The 18880-nt window shown below is 41.1% G+C and overlaps 1 protein-coding gene across 1 annotated transcript; it reads right to left on the reverse strand.

Moving 5' to 3' along the window:
* Positions 1-9920: 9920 nt before the first annotated feature.
* On the reverse strand, positions 9921-18669 carry LOC148049190 (uncharacterized). Its single transcript, XM_087703575.1, has 2 exons — positions 18455-18669; positions 9921-10644 (listed from the first exon to the last, which is right to left on the reverse strand). The coding sequence occupies exons 1-2, from the start codon at positions 18667-18669 to the stop codon at positions 9921-9923; spliced, it is 939 nt and encodes a 312-aa protein (XP_087559701.1).
* Between the last annotated feature and the right edge of the window lie 211 nt (positions 18670-18880).

Here is an 18880-nt window from a genome sequence, read left to right on the forward strand (position 1 = left end):
ACCATGGAGATATTGCCATTTCAAACAGGTTCCCATAGCAACAGTGATAATAATCTCAGTGATAGATGTTTTCTCTTGCTCTTTCCATTTTGTACGGTTATAACATTCAGAGCTAGTTTTTACCGCAGCTTTTTATAGTTTATTAGACTGTCAAAATAGTTTATGAGATGTTGTTGCAAAGGAAATGACTGAGTTCCGCACCCTAATAAAAATGCCAAATACTCTGTTTACATACTGCTTGGGCATTTAACAAACATTAAAAATGGTATGAAAAATGATTTGATATTGTATCTATATTAATCAATTTGCAAGGCATAAGCTTTGCTACTGAAGGTCAAAGGAACGCTGTCAAAGTATTACTTTTAAAAAGCCTTTTCCATTTGGTTTTACAAATTAACCAGTCACCCTCATTTTGGCTAAATAGAAATGAAAAATAAGCTGTCTGAAAGAAAATATTTTTGTATAACTCAGTGCTTAATAGAGTAAACCAAACCATCCTTAAAATTCCTTAAAATCTTTTTAAAATATGACACTTGTCAATGAATGTTGATGAATTTATCCAGTGAAACCTTACCTTCTATGTGATCAGCAGGAGTCTCACTATTAGTTTATATTAACACAGCTTAGATTTAATTCAACATATTTATTTAACAGATGGCGTCCATACATTAAGATATACAGCAACTATTTAAATCCATGTACCCATAAAGCTAAAGCATATCATTTTCTCTCTCTTGAAATTCTTATCTAACAAATACATACATTTTTTTGGCTGAAGTTTAGAAAATTTTCCATTTTTAGAAAAACTGTGGGTATCACAATCCAAAAAGTATAGACAAAGTTTAAAATTTATATGTGGAGGGAAGAAAATCCTTTTATTTTTTTAAAAAACAACAACAATTCATCTTCGTGATTTGGAGTCTTTAAATTAATAAAATGACTTTTTTGCTGTCTATTTTGAAATTTTCCTTCTTAGGAATTGACATAGTTTAAAGCAAATTTGCATTGTCTTAGGCAAATGCAAATTTAATATTATTTTCTTGACATTGCTCCCTCTCCTAGCTTTCAATGGAACAAGATTTAAGCTCATCAATAAACTGGTGATCATGACTTCTGTTTAGAGATGGACTGGAGAACATAAGTGTGATTTAATAAATATGGGCCAAGAAGAGGAAGAAGAGGAGGATACAGAAGTTTTCATATGCCAGACAAGGCAATTAGTAGGACACAGTAATGATATTCCTGCTTTTGATGATTTTTGTAGTTCTTATAGAAGCATAGTTCGAAAGTTATGGATTTACTATGGGCAAATTGGCACTTTTTGCTTAGCCCATTGCTAAGAGATCAAGAATGGATGGCATTGTTCTAACCAATTGCAAATTCACCCTGTGCTTCTTATTTTCTAGATTCAATTCAAAAATATTTTTCAATCTGGACTGTTTTAAGCCCTTCAGAGTAGATAGATTTCAGTGATTTATTCTGTTTTATTAGCAGGTTCAGCTTTGATTTGCTTCAGTGCACCTTCCACTAGCTGATCTTGGGTCTGTGCAACTATTTAATCCTGAGCTTTTTAGTCTATTATGTTCTTTACTGGTTAGTGTCTTTTTCCCCTATGTCTTACTTTTAATAATCTTTAGGTTCATGTAGCATTAATTCAAGGCTACAAACTTATGTTCAATTCACCTTTACATCTCCCAATGTATCCCATTTCTATTTCTACTGGGTGAAGCATTTTCTCTTTGGTTTGCCACCCCATTGTCACAATTCTACAAAGCTTCCCTTAATTTTCCTTTTAAACATCTTTAAATTGTAATATAGGAACATCAATAATGTGCTTATGTGAAGTTGAACTACTGTATCATTTCTTTTTGTACAAATTTACATGGATTTACAGAGAATCCTAGGATTTTTTTAAAAAACCAATATTTTCTTTATTGATTTTATTATTGTAGTATCAGAACACCAATGGGAAGGAAAAAGAGAAAAGGAGGGGAGGGGAGAAAGTCTGTGGTACTTTCCAAGAAGATATGGGAAGTGATAGCAGGCATACAACAGGTATAAACTTCTGCGAGGGAAAAGGTTAAGGTTCTATGTAAGAATATACAGAAGGAAGCAATTCCTGAGAGGCACCAATAGACTAGTCCACATTGGAACCAGTGGTCTGGGCCATGTTGGAGCCAGGTAGGGAGGCTGGCCTTTCCTTAAGGTTAGCAAGTATACAAAGCAAAAACTTGTCATAAACCCAGCCCAGCCTTGTTGCCAATTGATTGCAATCCAGACTAAAATGTCTGTAGTTGGCCAGGAACAGCACAGGAGACAAGCAATTTGGGCTGAAATTGCCTTATTTGTGTTCACTAATTACTTCCCAAAATAATGAAAAAACCTTAATTATAATTGTGTCCATGCAATCATCTTTTAAAACAACAACAACAACATCCTTTAAATTATTGTGCATATGTACAGACCCATGGCTGAAATCTATAGGGAAAAAAGTCATGAGGTGCAATCTGTTACAAATGTGTTTTATTCAAGAATTAATTAAGGAATTCTCCAGGGGGAAAAAGATTCCTTGAGCAGAACCTGAATAGAATTAGAAATCCTGTCCTACCTGTGACCTCTCTGCTGACCTTTTTCTATTTTCTCATATTGAATTGGAGATCTGTCCTGCTTTTATAAGTAGAGCTGTGCAGATCTTTCCCAGCACATTTTACTTAATCAGATTTCAATGAAGTAACCCCTCAAAAAGAGACCTCTAGGGATACAACTAGCATTAGCAATAGTACTTAGACTTATATACAGTGCTTTATAGCACTCTCTGAGTGGTTTACAGTGATAGCACATGCATTTTATTTACAATGCCTCCAACAATCTGGTTCCTCATATTACCAATCTCATAAGTATGGAACACTGAGTCAACCTTGAGAATTGAACTTCTGGCTTGGCAGAGTTACTGTTAGCCTGCCGTATTGCAGTTGAACTACTGCACTACCACAGCTCCTACTAGCGATCACAAGATGTGATGAAATCTTTTTTTTTTTTTCAAAACAAACATACAAATCCTCCTTCTTTACATACTGTAGAAAGTGTATCAGTTGGTTACAAAAGGCTTTTGTGCATCTCTTCCACCATCATCAAATATAATTCATATTAATTCTAATATCTTAAGTCAGATATTTATTATATTACCATCATCATATCTCCACTTTTATTTGATTATAATTATTTAAACGTCCTTCATCATAAAATATACCAAGATTTAATACATAACCACATGCTGGCATTTCATTTGCTCATTGATAAAATCCTCCCTTAACATTAAATCCTCATATCCTATTTTAGCTAAACATCCATAATATTTAGTGCCCAAATTTTCTAATCCTCCATGTATATAATTTATTATCATTATCCTTTCTTTATTTAACTATATCCTATATCATAACATTTCCCCCTATTAGTTAAAACTTAGCTGTGTCTAATTTTGTTCTTTTTATTGTTATTAATAACCTTTATATATAGTCCAAAAATATTTTTAACCTTCCCCTCACGGGTAACATTCAATATTCATATCCAATTATTACTTATCATAACAGCTCAACATTGTATACATTACTATCATTATCAATTTTTATTTAACTATACCTATTTTCACTGAATTTAAGTAAGTTTAGCTAGTTTTAAATTATACTCTTCCATCTATCAACCTGTATCTCTCCAATAGCAAAACAATCTTATGCCTTCTGCCATTTTGCAGGAGGGATCTTTCCCACAACCTCTGAAGGAAGCAGTGGTAAGACCCCTCCTCAAGAAGCCTTCTCTGGACCCAGCTATTCTTAGGAACTATCGTCCGATCTCCAACCTCCCTTTTTTAGGGAAGGTTGTTGAGAAGGTGGTGGCCCTTCAACTCCGATGGACCTTGGATGAAGCAGATTATCTAGACTCCTTTCAGTCTGGTTTCAGGCCTGGATACTCCACCGAAACCGCTTTGGTCGTGCTGACCGATGATCTCTGGTGGGACAGGGATAGAGACCATTCCTCTATCCTGGTGCTCCTTGACCTCTCAGCAGCCTTCGATACCATCGACCATGGTATCCTTCTGCGATGGCTGGAAGAGGTGGGAGTGGGAGGCACCGTCTTACGGTGGTTCTCCTGTTACCTCTCCGACAGGTCGCAGTCAGTGTTGGTTGGAGGGCAAAGGTCAACCCCTAGGCCACTTAAATATGGGGTGCCGCAGGGCTCGGTCTTGTCCCCCCTCCTATTCAATATCTACATGAAGCCACTGGGTGAGATCATTCGTCGGCACGGGATCAAATACCATCAATATGCGGATGATACACAGCTGTATCTCTCCGCCCTGTGCCAGCTCAGCGTAGCGGTGGGAGTGATGTGCCAGTGCCTGGAAGCTGTCAGGGTCTGGATGGGAGTGAACAAACTTGCACTCAATCCTGACAAGACCGGGGGCTGTGGATGCTGCCCCCCAAGGACAGCCCAGATAGTCCATCCTTAAGCCTGGGGGGGTGAAAATTTACACCCCTCATAGAGGGTTCGCAACTTGGGAGTCCTCCTGGATCCGCAGCTGACATTAGAACATCACTTGTTGGCTGTGACCAGCGGAGCCTTTGCCCAGGTTCGCCTGGTGCACCAGTTGCGGCCCTATTTGGATCGGGAGGCACTTCAAACAGTCACTCACGCCCTCGTCACCTCAAAACTTGACTACTGTAATACGCTTTACATGGGGCTGCCCCTGAAAAGTGTTTGGAGACTACAATTAGTCCAGAATGCAGCCGCGCGAGCGATACTGGGTGTACCAAGATACACCCACATTACACCTATCCTCCACGAACTGCACTGGCTTCCTATCGGTCTCCGAACACAATTCAAGGTGCTGGTTATTACCTTTAAAGCCCTACATGGCCTAGGACCCGGATATCTGCGAGACTGTCTTCTGCCACATACCTCCCAATGGCCGATAAGATCGCACAGGGTGGGCCTTCTCCTGGTGCCATCAGCCAGACAATGTCGGCTGGTGGCTTCCTGGGGGAGGGCCTTCTCTGTAGCCACTCCGACCCTATGGAATGAACTACCCCCAGAGATCTGGACCCTACCCACTCTCATGGCCTTCTGAAAGGCTATCAAAACCTGGCTTTTCCGGCAGGCCTGGGGCTGTTGACCTCATGATTGAGGTCCAGCCCTGACCAGAGTGGATGTATGATGTGGTTTTTAAACTGTTTCTCTGTTTTTAATTGTTTATTTTTTTGCAGTTTGTTTTCTGTAAGCCACCCGGAGTCCTTTGGGATTGGGCGGCCTATAAATTTATTAAATTCGATTCAATTCAATTCAAATTCATTTGTGGATCCAGTCCTCCAAACATCTTCTTAAACAAATCTGTATGGACTCCTCTTAGCAAATCCTTGTTTATAGTATCTCTCATATAATATTGACGCCCTCCTTCTGTTTCCTTTTTAAAGCTTATCTTTAATTATCAGCAGTGTTATCAAAGATTTTGCAAATAGTATTTCATAGTCCATAAATTCTTTAATGCTTTCTTCTTCTTCTATGTCCTGTCCTTTGAAATAAATTTTCTCTCCATTTAATTTCTCTTCCGATATTCCACTCTTTTCTCCCTCAGAAATAAACCAATCGTCACGAATATCAACAGGCTCAATCTCTTTATATTCGTCTTCCATTTCAATTTTTTGAATTTCAATCTTCTTATTTTGTGTTTGAAGAACATCCTCAGGTTTTTTGTCACATTTCATTGCCAAATGCACCAAATAATCCAATTTTCTCTCAATTCTTTCCTCTGTTTCCAACACCCTCTGCAGAGATAAGAGTACTTCTCGGAGACACCATGTTCATACTCAGTTGTATTTTTTCTTAGAAGCTCAGCAAGATTGAAACACTCACTCGCAAACTCTCTGCAAGCGAAAACAGACTTCAAAGGGACAGCTGTAAAATCTTATCAGATCTTAAGCCAAACAGCCAAGCAATAAAAGCTTAGAATGACAATCCATCTGTAGTTTACAGAGAGTCACAAAGCAATGTTAGAAAAATAATCCATCCATTTGAAAAGGTCAATCAATCCATGTAAATAGCATTTAAAAAGTAAGATAACCACTGTCCAGAACCATTACAAAAATCAAATTCGCCGCTAAATTCTATTCTTTGATTTAAATTAGTTTTTAGATTTTATAGTTCAGTCCATTTTTTTAAAACAATAAAAGTTTCTCACCAGCTAGAAACACTTTCACTTCCACATCATTCCGTTCCTTTCTGAGGCCACCCTGACTTTGTCAGACTTGACAGACTGGAATTTTTATTACCAGCAGAGGACTTTTCCTTGCTTTTCTCAGAGATTTTGCGATATCCCCGAGATCAGCAAGATGTAATCTTCCTGTTCAACATCTCTTCAGGATGATTTAGGTCCATTGGAACCCCCCAGCAATAAAAGTATCAACTGCGATCTCAGAGCTTTGAGATCGCACTTAGTCTCATCACAGCATCGGCCGTGATGAAAACTTCTTAATTGCACAACATATGCACAAATATAACCATAGTTTCAATAATAATGAATAATAATAATATCAACCAATAATGAACAGCCTAATCAAGGTACTACTAAGAACCCTTCCATAAATGCAATCACTTTTAAGATTATCTGCTATTATTAAAAAATATTTAAAAGAAGAAATAATAGAGGAACATATTTTCCTGGGCAAATAGTGACTGACATTGATTCAAACATAGATCTGAAAGTGGGTTTAAAATATCAGGCTACAAGAATTAACAAATCCAGATATTATCCTAGATTCATAAATGAAACTAGCTACTACCTTAATAATTAAAAGGGGAATTCAGCTAATAAATCAGATGAATGATTTAGATAGCTTTCTTATTTTGCATTTATAAAAAAGAAATGTTAAATTTATGAAGGATTTTCTGAAAAGAGACAAAGAGAAAATGATAAGAAATCAATTTGAGGCACACTATTTAAAGAGATTGAAGATCACTAATCTTAAAAGTAAACAGAAGAAATATGTAGTTGCTTTATTTGATAAAGTTTAAAAGATAATGCTATTTTTGATAGTTCTTAATATTCTAGGCTTTAAAGATAGTTCTTAATATTCTAGGCTTTAAAGATTTGTTTATAAACAAAAGATGAGATATGGGAAGAAAAGATCTTTTTTGAAGAAAGTGATAAGTTACCATGTTAAAAGTGGTGGAAAGGGATATAAAGTTGGTTTACTTGATTAAGATTAGTATGTATGTATGTATGTATGTATGTATGTATGTATGTATGTATGTATGTATGTATGCTATTATTACTATTAACTCTTAATGAACTTTTGCTGACCAGGATGAATAATAGGGCTTTAAAAATTCATTTATAAATCAGAGGTGAAATAAAGAGATATATATTTTGCTGAAATCAGAGAAGATTGATATTGTTTGTACTTTTCTTGATTAAGGGGGGGAAGGCATATATATATATATATATATATATATATATATATATATATATATATATATATATATATATATATATATATATATATATATATATATATATTACTTTTTATCATTTTCTTAATTTGTATTAGCTTTTTCTACCATTGTGTATGTAAACTTGTTGTGACATAGAGGTATTTATCTACCTGAGTTTCAGAAAGCAGTCATTCATTGTTCATGAAATGCTGCTACTTTGGCTCTTTAATTTGCTATTGTTATTTAAACTGTGATCAAATCTAATTTAAAGGGAGGTAGCTTTAGAATTTGAAGATGGATAAGTTGCTCTTTTGAAGCCACATTGTGAAAATCTTCATTGTTCAAGAGAGAATTGACTAAGAATTAAAGATGCAACCTCTTCCTAATTTTAAAAGACATTTCCTCTTTTTAAAATTATACCTTATGACCTTTGTTGATATAAAATGTTGATATATGGAAACAGCACTTCTGCCTTAATTGAAGATTAATTGCAGATTCATTTGTTGTAATCATTAACATTATAAATGAAATTTGAATTATGCACAGAAAGAGAAAGAACTATAATGCGCCCGATCCATTACTGCTCATCTATCTATAACTATTTCAGTGTTTGCTGTATAATCCAAAGCCTACCCAAATGGTACACGTTGAATAATATTTTTCTCAGAATTTTTTCCTTTCAATTTTGCTCTGTTGTGTAGATCCACAAACACTTGACTTCTTAGGTTACATAAACAAGATACAAGGAATGACCAGATACCACTTGCCATTAAACTAAATTTATCACTCGTCATTGCCAGGACTGCCTAGGGCTGATAGGAGCTGAGGTTCAAGAATATCAAGAGAGTCACATCATGGTATGTAGTAGAAGCCACATGTGTCATAGATAATCATGCAAATTATAAAAATCACAATGAAACTAAATACTTTATCTGCATTTTATAAATTAAGATTATTGTACAATTACTATGTTATATGTTTACTTGATGAATAGTAACAAAATACCTGATTACCTTCTCTTCTATACTCAGAAGTATATGAATTATTCTCCATAGTGTCAGCTGTTTGATTTAGGTTTAGGTTTAGGTTTATTGGACTTATATGCCACCCTTCTCCCAAAGGACTCAGGACGGCATACAACATAAAAACACATATTAAAAAAGTTAAAATAAAGATTAAATAGAATATCCAAAAAACCCAATAGACATTTACAATGAGATTTAGACATTAAATTAAAATTAACAATTAAAATTAATAATTTATTTTATTCAGGCCAGTCCGGTTTGCTGGAAAAGCCAACATTTTAGGGCGTGCCAGAAGGACCGGAGGTTGGGAATTATGCAAAGCTCCGGGGGCACCTCATTCCAAAGGGAAGGCGCTCCCACAGAGAAGGCTCTCCCCCTGGGGGTCGCCAGCCGACATTGCCTGGTCGACCGCACCCTGATGAGGCCAACTCTATGGGATTGTATTGGATGGTGGGAGGCTACCGGTGGCAGTAGATGGTCTCGCAAGTACCTGGGCCTAAGCCATGGAGCACTTTAAAGATCATAATTAACACCTTGAATAGCACCCAGAAAACAACCGGCAACCAGTGCAGGCCACCTAAAAGGGGTGTAACATGGGAGCACCTAGGTACCCCCATGACAACCCGCGTGGCCACATTCTGGACCAGCTGAAGCCTCTGGGTGCTCTTCAAGGGCAGCCCCATGTAGAGAGCATTACAGTAGTCCAGGCGAGAAAGGACAAGGGCGTGGCTGACTGTGCACAGGGCATCCCGATCCAGGAAGGGGTGCAACTGGCGTACCAGGTGAACCTGATAAAAGGCCCTCCTGGTCACCGCCATCAGGTTTTGTTCTAAACTAAGCCGTGTATCCAGGATGACTCCCAGATTGCGGACCCTCTCTGAGGTGGATAAAATTTCTCTCCCTATCATCAAAGATTATACAAGATGCACAAAGCGGGATGACGGGAACCACAGCCACTCAGTTTTGGAGGGATTGAGCTTGAGCCTCTTCATCCGTACAGATCCAGATCCGTACAGCCTCCAGGCATCAGAACAACATGTCGAGAGCATCGTTTGGGTGGTTTGGGGTAGAGATGAAAAGTTGGATATCATCAGCATATTGATGATACCATACCCCAAAACCACGGATGATCTCACCCAGCAGTTTCATGTATATGTTGAACAGGAGGGGTGAGAGAACCCCTGGAGCACCCCACAAGTGAGGCGCCTCAGGGTCGATCTCTGCCCTCCAGTCAATACGAACTGCGATCAATCCATCAGGTAGGAGGAGAACCACTGCAAAACAGTGCCCCTCACTCCCAAGCCCCCGAGTCGTCGCAGTAGGATACCATGGTCGATGGTATCAAAAGCCGCCGAGAAGTCTAATAGGACCAGGACAGAGGAACAACCCCTGCCCTGGGTTTGCCAGAAATCATCAACCAACACGACTAATGCCATCTCTGTGCTGTACCCAGGCCTGAAACGTGTCCAGATAGGCAACTTCGTCCAGGTATTGGGGAAGCTGACATGCTACCACGCTCTCAACAACCTTTGCTATGAAGCAAAGGTTAGAGACCGGATGATGTTTGGCTAAAGAGGCTGGGTCCAGGGAAGGCTTCTTAAGGAGGGGCCTCACCACTGCCTCCTTCAAGGTGGTGGGAAAGAACCCCTCTCTCAATGAAGCATTGGTAATCACCTGGAGCCAGCCTTGTGTCACCTCCCGGGAAGCCAAAACTAACCAAGAGGGACACAGGTCCAGCCCACAAGTGGCAGCACTGAGTCTCCCCATAATCCTGTCCATGCCCTCGGGAGTCACAGGGTCAAACTCATCCCAGATAATCTCCACAAGATTCATCCTAGTCAACTCGCCCGAATCTACCCAGTCACAGAAGCCTGTCCGAATCTGAGCAATTTTATCCTGCAAATACTGAACAAATTCCTCAACCCTACCCTGCAAGGGGTCTTCCCCAGTTCCTTGATTAAGTAAGGAGTGGGTCACTCTAAACAGGGTGGCTGGGCAGTTATCTGCGGATGTGATAAGAGTGGAAAAATGTTGTCGTTTTGCCACTTTTATCATCACTAAGTAGGATTTAATATGAATTCTTACTAGTGTTCGGTCGGATTTGGACTGGCTGACCCTCCAATCACTCTCTAGGTGTCTTTTCTGGTGTTTCATCTCCTGGAGCTCCTTGGTAAACCAGGGAGCTACCCGGGATCGACAGTGGGTCAGAGGCCGTAAAGGCACAACACGGTCCAAAGCCCCACTTCACAAAAAGGGACTCACACAGTGATCTCCTGAGGTTCAAGACTTTCCCTAATAACCACCTCCACCCCCCACCCCTGCCCTGGGTTCTCGGCTGGTGAAATGCCCAGAGGCCTGGTGGGCATAATTCAATGAGGAGAACACCCCACTCATGGCCCAACCAGGTCTCCGTAATGCATGCCAGATCCGCTCTCCCCTCTTATATGAGGTCGTAAATGAGGGGAGCCCTATGTACCATGGACCTGGCATTAAGCGATACCAGCCGGAGACCCGGGTCCTGTAATCCCGAACACCCAGGGGTGAGAGAAGGGCAATGAGGGCTGGAGCGCACAATCACTCTTAAACAGCAAACCCGCATCCCCTGGAAATAATTTGGCCTTAGGCCCCCACCGTATCTGCCCCTCCCACATACAGTAGAGATGGCAAACCCCGCAATGGAATGGTTTAATGTCTCCTCCGGAATCCCAACCCTTTCCAGCACTCCCAATTTAATGTCTCCTCCAGAATCCCAACCCTTTCCAGCACTTTGAAATAACATGAGAGATTGGTTGTTAGATTTATATGTATGCAAGCACATGTGGTTCATGTATTGATTATCTTTTTAGCTAATTTTCCAGTCTTCAAAACTGTTTTACCAGAAAGAAGGAGTGGAAAGGGGAGAGAGGAGAAGGAGAGAGGAAGGAGAAGTAGAGATGAGAAGGATGACAGATGGAAGATAGGAGATAGGGAAGAGGAGGAGAGAGGGAGAAGAAAGTGATGGTTAGGGTACAAATATGGTGTATGGAGACCAGAAGAGCCAATAATCGTTCTTGGGGGTTGTGGTAAGATGAATTGATGTTAATATTTAATAATATAAAATAATATTGGCTATGTAACAGTGTACATGTGGTATACTGTTTATTTGTTATAAAAATTAAAAAAATTAAAACCTTTTTATAAAAAAAAATGTTTTATCAGCTGCTTAAGACTCAGAAGAAATAATCAGTGACATGCAGTGAAGCTTATGGCTGGTGAAGCAAAAAGAAAAAAGCAGCTTGACAGCGGAAAAAAAGAGATTTAGAGGAGGAGAAGCTACCGGGAGGGGGAGGGCTGGTGCGGGGAGAAGGACCAGTAGATGATGTGGCACTGCACAGGCTCTGGGATGAGCTCAAACCGCTCCTCCACCTGCTGGAAGGGCCAGTTCTCTGCCACACGCCGCACCACAATGTCCAGCAGGGACTCTGGGCTCTGCGTCTTGCCCAAGGGCAGCACTCCGAACGCGGCATAAGCCACGGCCAGCACAGAGGGGAAAACGGCAGCAGCGGAGAAAGCGGCAGCGGCGGCCAATGAAGTTCCCGTGACGCAAAGTGCCCCGCCGATATTGCCGCCCGCCCGCTGCCCCGGCCTGCAGCCAGCCCAGCACCATACCTGGGTCTGCAGCAAAGGTGCTTGGCGGCTCCTGCGATGCAACGTGCCCCGCCGCCCCTGATGCTGCCACCCTCCCACTGCCCTGGCCTGCAGCCAGCCTAGCACCATACCCGGATCTGCAGCAAAGGTGCTTGGCGGCTCCCGCAATGCAAAGTGGAGAGTTGAACTTGCTCGGAGCATGAACTTTTCCAACATAGGCGCGTTTTACAAGCAAGGCTCCTGCTGCTAGATTGCGCAGTCGCTCAACTGCAAGGCATGATTCGCTGCTCCCAGATCAGGAGGCAGGAGAATTACGTGCCTCCTTTGCATATGAAATTTTTCGCTTTTTAACCTTTGCTTAACTCTTAAAAGGCGAAAAATTCCTTATGCAAAGGAGGCCCATAGTTCTCTCGCCTCCTCCTATAGTTAACACTAAGCAGACTCCAAGTCACTGCGACTTGGAGTCTGGCAGCAACTACCTTGGCTTTAATTATTTTTTAAAAAAATCTTTAAAATTCTTTCCTTTTCCTCATGACTGGTGAGGCCACGCCTCCCCTGCCTCTAGTTACTGCATGTCCCTGGAAATAATGGAATAAAATTTAGACTGAAGATACTATTGAATTTTACAATACATTTCTCAGGGAATCATTATTGATCAATTTTCTTTCTTATCTATTTTATTTGTAACTTTTTCTCCATTACTATTATTTGTTCATATTCTTAGCAGAATGTGCTCTGGATAACATTCTGGATGACATTAAGCTTCAGGAGCCCACTAGAGTACTCTTACTATTTATTCTCCTTTATGTTTTATATAACAATTTAGTGTTTCTAGTTTTTTCCATGCTGACCTCTGAGTCTGTGCATGGATATATTCAACAGAAAGCTTCCAAATTCAAGATTCAAAATGTTTCTGTTTCCTTTCATAATTCTTATAACCATGTGCGTATGATTAAATGATTTCATTATGTAATGTACAAACTCTTGTATTTAGCAAGAGTTCTTTCTCTGCCACAATTATCCCATTCTCAAAATAAAGTCAATCTACTTAATTTTTATTATAATGGCTACAGAACGGGCAAAGAACAACAACAATAACAACAACCTTTCCTCAGGGAAAACACTGATCTTGCTTCCCCATGCTTTTGAGATATTTTCTTTTAAACATATAATTCTAGATGTTAATTCATTTTTCCCATTATTTAAAAAACATGTCTTACAATTACTAGCAGCAGTGTCCAGAACAAAATAATGACACATATTCATTAGCATAATCACACAAATGTCATTTTTGTCACATAAATTGTCCAGTACATTTTCTGATAGAAGTATATATATTAAAATGTTTGCATGATTATGTCTTCATGCCTATGTTGTCATTTGCTCTCCTTGTCTCCTCCTCACTCAGATATCCCTGCAATATATATTTGGTTGCAATTCCATATCTTTTTGTTTACTGAATACGATTCATATGATAGCAATAGCACTTAGACTTATATATTGTCTATAGTGCTTTAAAGCACTTCCTGAGTGGTTTACGGAGTCACGATATTGACCCAACAATTTGGGTCCTCATTTTACTGACTTCAGAAGGATAGAAGACTAAATCAGGATCAAACTCCGGGCTTTGCATAGTTAGCCTGCAATACTGCATTCTAACCACTACACTACTTGGCTATTCAATGCAAAATAACAGGCTTACATGTTGCTGTGGTAATATCCTTGCTCTTTGTGAGAATAGCTAGATTCATACAGTATACAACTTATATTCTGTTCTGTTCAGTGGTTCCCAACCTTTTTTTGGCCATGCCTCACTTAAGCATCTTTAAAATCCCAATTTCCCCTCCCCCACATATAATTGTTACTTTACTCAAAAAGTGAACTCTACTCATGCAGATTAAACAAGGTTCAAACTTCCCTATTAAAAATCAAATTGTTCCCCTGCAGAGCCTGGGCCCCATGTTGGGAACCACAGGTTTAGAATGAAGTAGTGGCTTTGTATTTTATGGATCCAGTCATTATGATCTGTATTTCCAATCTAATATGCAGAGTAAACTATTTGTGATTCATTCAAATAACCATGGTTAAATAAACATGTGAATTCACTCGGTTTTCTTCTGTCCTACCTTGTATAAATTGAATATGATGCTTAATAACAGGATACAACTCTACATTTAAACATTTTCTCTCTCTAATGGGTATGCTTCATAGAAAGTTTCGAGAAAGTTTTTAAGTGTCAATGCAAACTGACATAGATAATTAATATGTAGCACTTCCCCAATTAATTATTGGAAACTGATGCTTCAGCAGAGGTTGAGAATAGGAAAAGTCTTTTATTGAAATATTGTTGCTTATTCTAGCAATTTCTATACATTTAATATTAATTTTTACTGTGCAACTCAACCTTAGCCATATTTATACAATTGAATATCCACAATGAGGATATTATAGATAGATTAATGCACAACTCAGTTTTTAATATTTCATGCTGTCTTGTTTTTATCACTACTATTGAAAAGTTTAAGATTCTTGTTTGGGAGTTGTTGTTTTTTTTAGTCTTCTGCTTAAGCAAGCATATGGTTTTCTTTCCTTACTATGATTTCCCTGTCTTTTCATGTTCTTGTCTCCTAATTTTTCCACTCAGTGATTTTCTTCTGTTATTTCTTTTCTTTGTCTTTTTTTTTATTTTGTGTCAACAAAACATAAAACTGGGTCATATCTAAAGTCTTTCCTTATTGATATATCACAAAGACTAATTTAGGAAAAAAATCCCAGTGTGAACAATGCTACAAAAATAATCTCCACCTAAAACACTACAAAATGTATGCCCAAAATGTGAACTTAATTAAACAAAGACATTAAACTACTAATGACTGTGTCAAGCTTCAATGGTTCAGAGCGTGCTAATATAAAGAAGTACATCTTTCTGATTAACTCTGTTGAATGCTGACACATGATAATATAAAAATGAGTGGGTCAGACAGACCTAATGTATAATTTATAATGTAATCTTCAGCAACTAGAGTGTGGGCTTTTCCGGACTTCCAGTGGGGGGAGGGGCTGCCTGCAGGAGCTGGCTCTTAACAGCTCCTGATTCTCGGTTGCGTTAAACTGTCTGAACAGCAATTCATCAGTTGTTTGACAGCTTGTTTGCCTTTTTCTTCGGGCTTAGAAGATAAGGTGAGATAATTGTGCTGGGGCAGTGTGCCAACTAACTTCCCCAGACCATAAATCTGGGGGCGGGGGAGGAAGGACACCCGACAGCAGAATTCTCTCCGTGCCAAGAATCCTGCTGCCTTTATTCGCAGGACAAAGGCATCCACCCACCCTCTGCACAAAATCTGATTTATTGAATCCAGGAGGAGCAGAGCCTATACACGTGAACTTTTAATTGTATGTATTAATCCTTAGCTTCATTTTTACAAAAACTCCTTCTGATAATTTACTTGTTAAAGAGGCATTCAAAATGGCGCCCTTTGTAGTTGTACCGGTCAGACCTTGAATTTCTACGGAACTTAAAACTTCAAAGAAAAGGAAGTGATTTATTACTAAACTAAACAGTAATTACTGTACAATCGGCCAGCATAGTTTTATTAATTGGCTGAAGAAGATTAAACTTGGAATGGCTTCTAGGCAAAAGGTGCCCCCCTCCTTCTAATGCCCCAAAAAGTGCGGGCAATTCCCATGCTCCCGGTACGAAATTACAGTCATTACTTCCCCACCCCCCCATTGTTGCAGGGGAGCAGTTGACTAAAGAAATTTTTCAGAAAAACTGGCTGAAGCTTTTAAAAACCACGCAGTTGTGATGGAAACAAAAATTAAGGCAGTGATATCTGTTGCTCATAAAGAACTGTATGACAAACTTGAGACTCGGGTTCAGAAGATCAGGGACGACAAGTTGGGGGTTGTTAATTCGTTAACAGAATATGTCTCAGGAATTGAAGACAGATTAGAAGATCTTAATGATGCCAATATTAACTTGGTATCAAAAATGGATGTGGTGCAACAAAAAGTTGGAGATGCTGAAAAAGAAATTATTATGTTACAGTATAGACAAATGGAATTTGCATTAAGAATAAGAGGTTTACGGGAAAATAAACAGGAAAATTTGAAACAGATTCTCTCAGAAGCCTCCGATAACCTGATGGGAAGCCCAGGTGGGAATTTTGAATAGCAAATTGATAAGGCTTATCGTGTTAACTCCTGGCTTGCCAGACAGAAGCAATTACCAAGAGACATTGTGGTATACTTTGCGACAAGAGACATGAGAAATATTTTATTTTATTTATTTATTTATTGGTGTTGTATGCCGACCACTCCCGAAGGACTCCGGGCGGCTTACAATAACAGAGGAAGGGGATAAATAGACAAACAGACAAACAACAGTTTAAAATACACAACATTCATAGTTACAGTGGGGCTGGCTATTTCAACAGCCCCCCAGCCTGCTGGAGCAGCCAGATCTTAGTGGCTTTGCGGAAGGCCGGGAGAGTAGTAAGGGTCCGGATCTCCATGGGGAGCTCGTTCCAGAGGGCTGGAGCTGCAACAGAGAAGGATCTCCCTCGGGGAGTCGCCAGCCAGCATTGGCTGGCAGATGGAATCTGGAAGAGGCCAAGTCTGTGCGATCTGATCGGTCTATGGGAGGTAATTGGCAGGAGGTGGTCTCTCAGGTACCCAGGTCCGATGCCATGTAGGGCTTTATAAGTAACGACTAGCACCTTGAAGCAAGTATGGAGACTAATGGATAGCCAGTGCAGCTCGCGGAGGATAGGTGTAACATGGGTGTACCTGGGTGCACCCATGATCGCTCGCGCGGCTGCATTCTGGACTAGCTGAAGTCTTTGAATACTTTTCAAGAACAGCCCCATGTAGAGCGTGTTACAGTAATCCAGTCTTGAGGTCACAAGGGCGTGAGTGACTGTCTGAAGGGCCTCCCGATCCAGGTAGGGTCACAATTGGTGCACCAGGCAAACCTGGGCAAAAGTCCCCCTGGTCACAGCCGACAAATGGTGTTCTAAAGTCAGCTGGGGATCCAGGAGGACTCCCAAATGGCGAACCCTCTCTGAGGGGCGTATAATTTCACCCCCCAGCCTGAGAGATGGAATACTTGGCCAATCTTTGGGAGGGAACATCAGTAGCCCCTCGGTCTTGTCTGGATTGAGTGCCAACTTGTTTACTCCCATCCAGACCCTAACAGCCTCCAGGCACTGGCACATCACTTCTACTGCTTTGCTGAGTTGGCACGGGGCGGACAGATACAACTGCGTATCGTCCGCATATTGGTGGTACTTAATGCCGTGCCGGCGTATGATCTCACCCAGCGGCTTCATGTAGATGTTAAATAGGAGGGGGGACAGGACCAAACCCTGCGGCACTCCATAATTGAGGGGCCTAGGGGTTGACCTCTGCCCTCCGACCAACACCGACTGCGACCTGTCCGAGAGGTAGGAGGAAAACCACCGAAGAACGGTGCCTCCCACTTCTTGCAACCGTCGCAGAAGGATATCATGGTCGATGGTATCGAAGGCCGCTGAGAGGTCAAGGAGCACAAGATAGAGGGGTGACCCCTATCCCTGGCTCGCCAGAGATCATCGATCAGCGCAACCAAAGCAATTTCCGTGCTGTAACCAGGCCTGAAACCCGACTGAAAGGGATCCAGATAATCGGTTTCATCCAAGGACTGTCGGAGTTGAGAGGCCACCACTTTCTCAACAACGTTCCCAACGAAGGGCAGGTTAGAGACTGGATGATAGTTGCTCAAAATGGCTGGGTTCAGAGATGGTTTCTTCAGGAGGGGTCTCACCACCGCATCCTTTAGGAGGAGCGGGAAAATTCCCTCCCGGAGAGAGGTGTTAACTATCGTCCGGATCCAGCCGCGTGTCACCTTCCTGCTGGTCGAGACCAGCCAGGAGGGGCACGGGTCCAGTATACAGGTGGAGGCACTCACCGCTCCCATGGCCTTGTCCACTTCCTCAGGAGAGACAAGTTGAAACTCAATCCATGAAATATGCTCAAGACCTTTTCCCGGTACCTCGGCTGGTACCGTGCAATTGGAGTCCAGCTCTGTCCGAATCCGAGCGACTTTATCCATTAAATACTGAACAAATTCCTCAGCTCTACCTTGTAAAGGGTCATCCGCATCCCTCCCTTTCAAGAGGGAGCGGGTTATTCTAAACAAGGCGGCTGGGTGTGATTCAGCGGATGCAATAAGTGCGGCAAAATGCGAACATTTCGCCGCCCGTATTGCCATGAGATAGGCTCTGATAAAGGCTCTCATCAGTGCTCGGTCTGACTCAGATTTACTGGCCCACCAGCGGCACTCTAGGCGTCTCTTTTGGCGTTTCATCTCCCGGAGTTCCTTGGTAAACCAAGGGGCCCTCCTGGATCCGCTGCCTCGGAGAGGTCGCAAAGGCGCAATCCGGTTTAGAGCCCCCGCCGCCGCTGTATTCCAGGCAGCAACTAAGGACTCCACCGGATTGTGGACGAGAGTGTCAGGTATTTCTCCAAGCGCCATCTGAAATCCCACAGGGTCCATCAAGCGCCTGGGGTGGAACCACCTAATCGGTTCCCCCTCTGGGGGATTGGTTTCCGAAAGTCAAGCCTCAGTAGGAAGTGGTCAGACCATGACAAGGGCAAGGTCTTGATGCCCTTCAACTCTAGATCACGTCTCCACTGCTCCGAGAGGAATACGAGGTCAAGCGTGTGACCCGCTGAATGAGTCGAACCCCAAATTACTTGGGTCAAGT

The sequence above is a fragment of the Thamnophis sirtalis genome, unplaced genomic scaffold, assembly GCF_051295495.1.
Source record: "Thamnophis sirtalis isolate CommonGarterSnake01/CBP01778 unplaced genomic scaffold, rThaSir2_p1.2 scaffold_2, whole genome shotgun sequence".
In the NCBI taxonomy this organism is placed as follows: domain Eukaryota; kingdom Metazoa; phylum Chordata; class Lepidosauria; order Squamata; family Natricidae; genus Thamnophis; species Thamnophis sirtalis.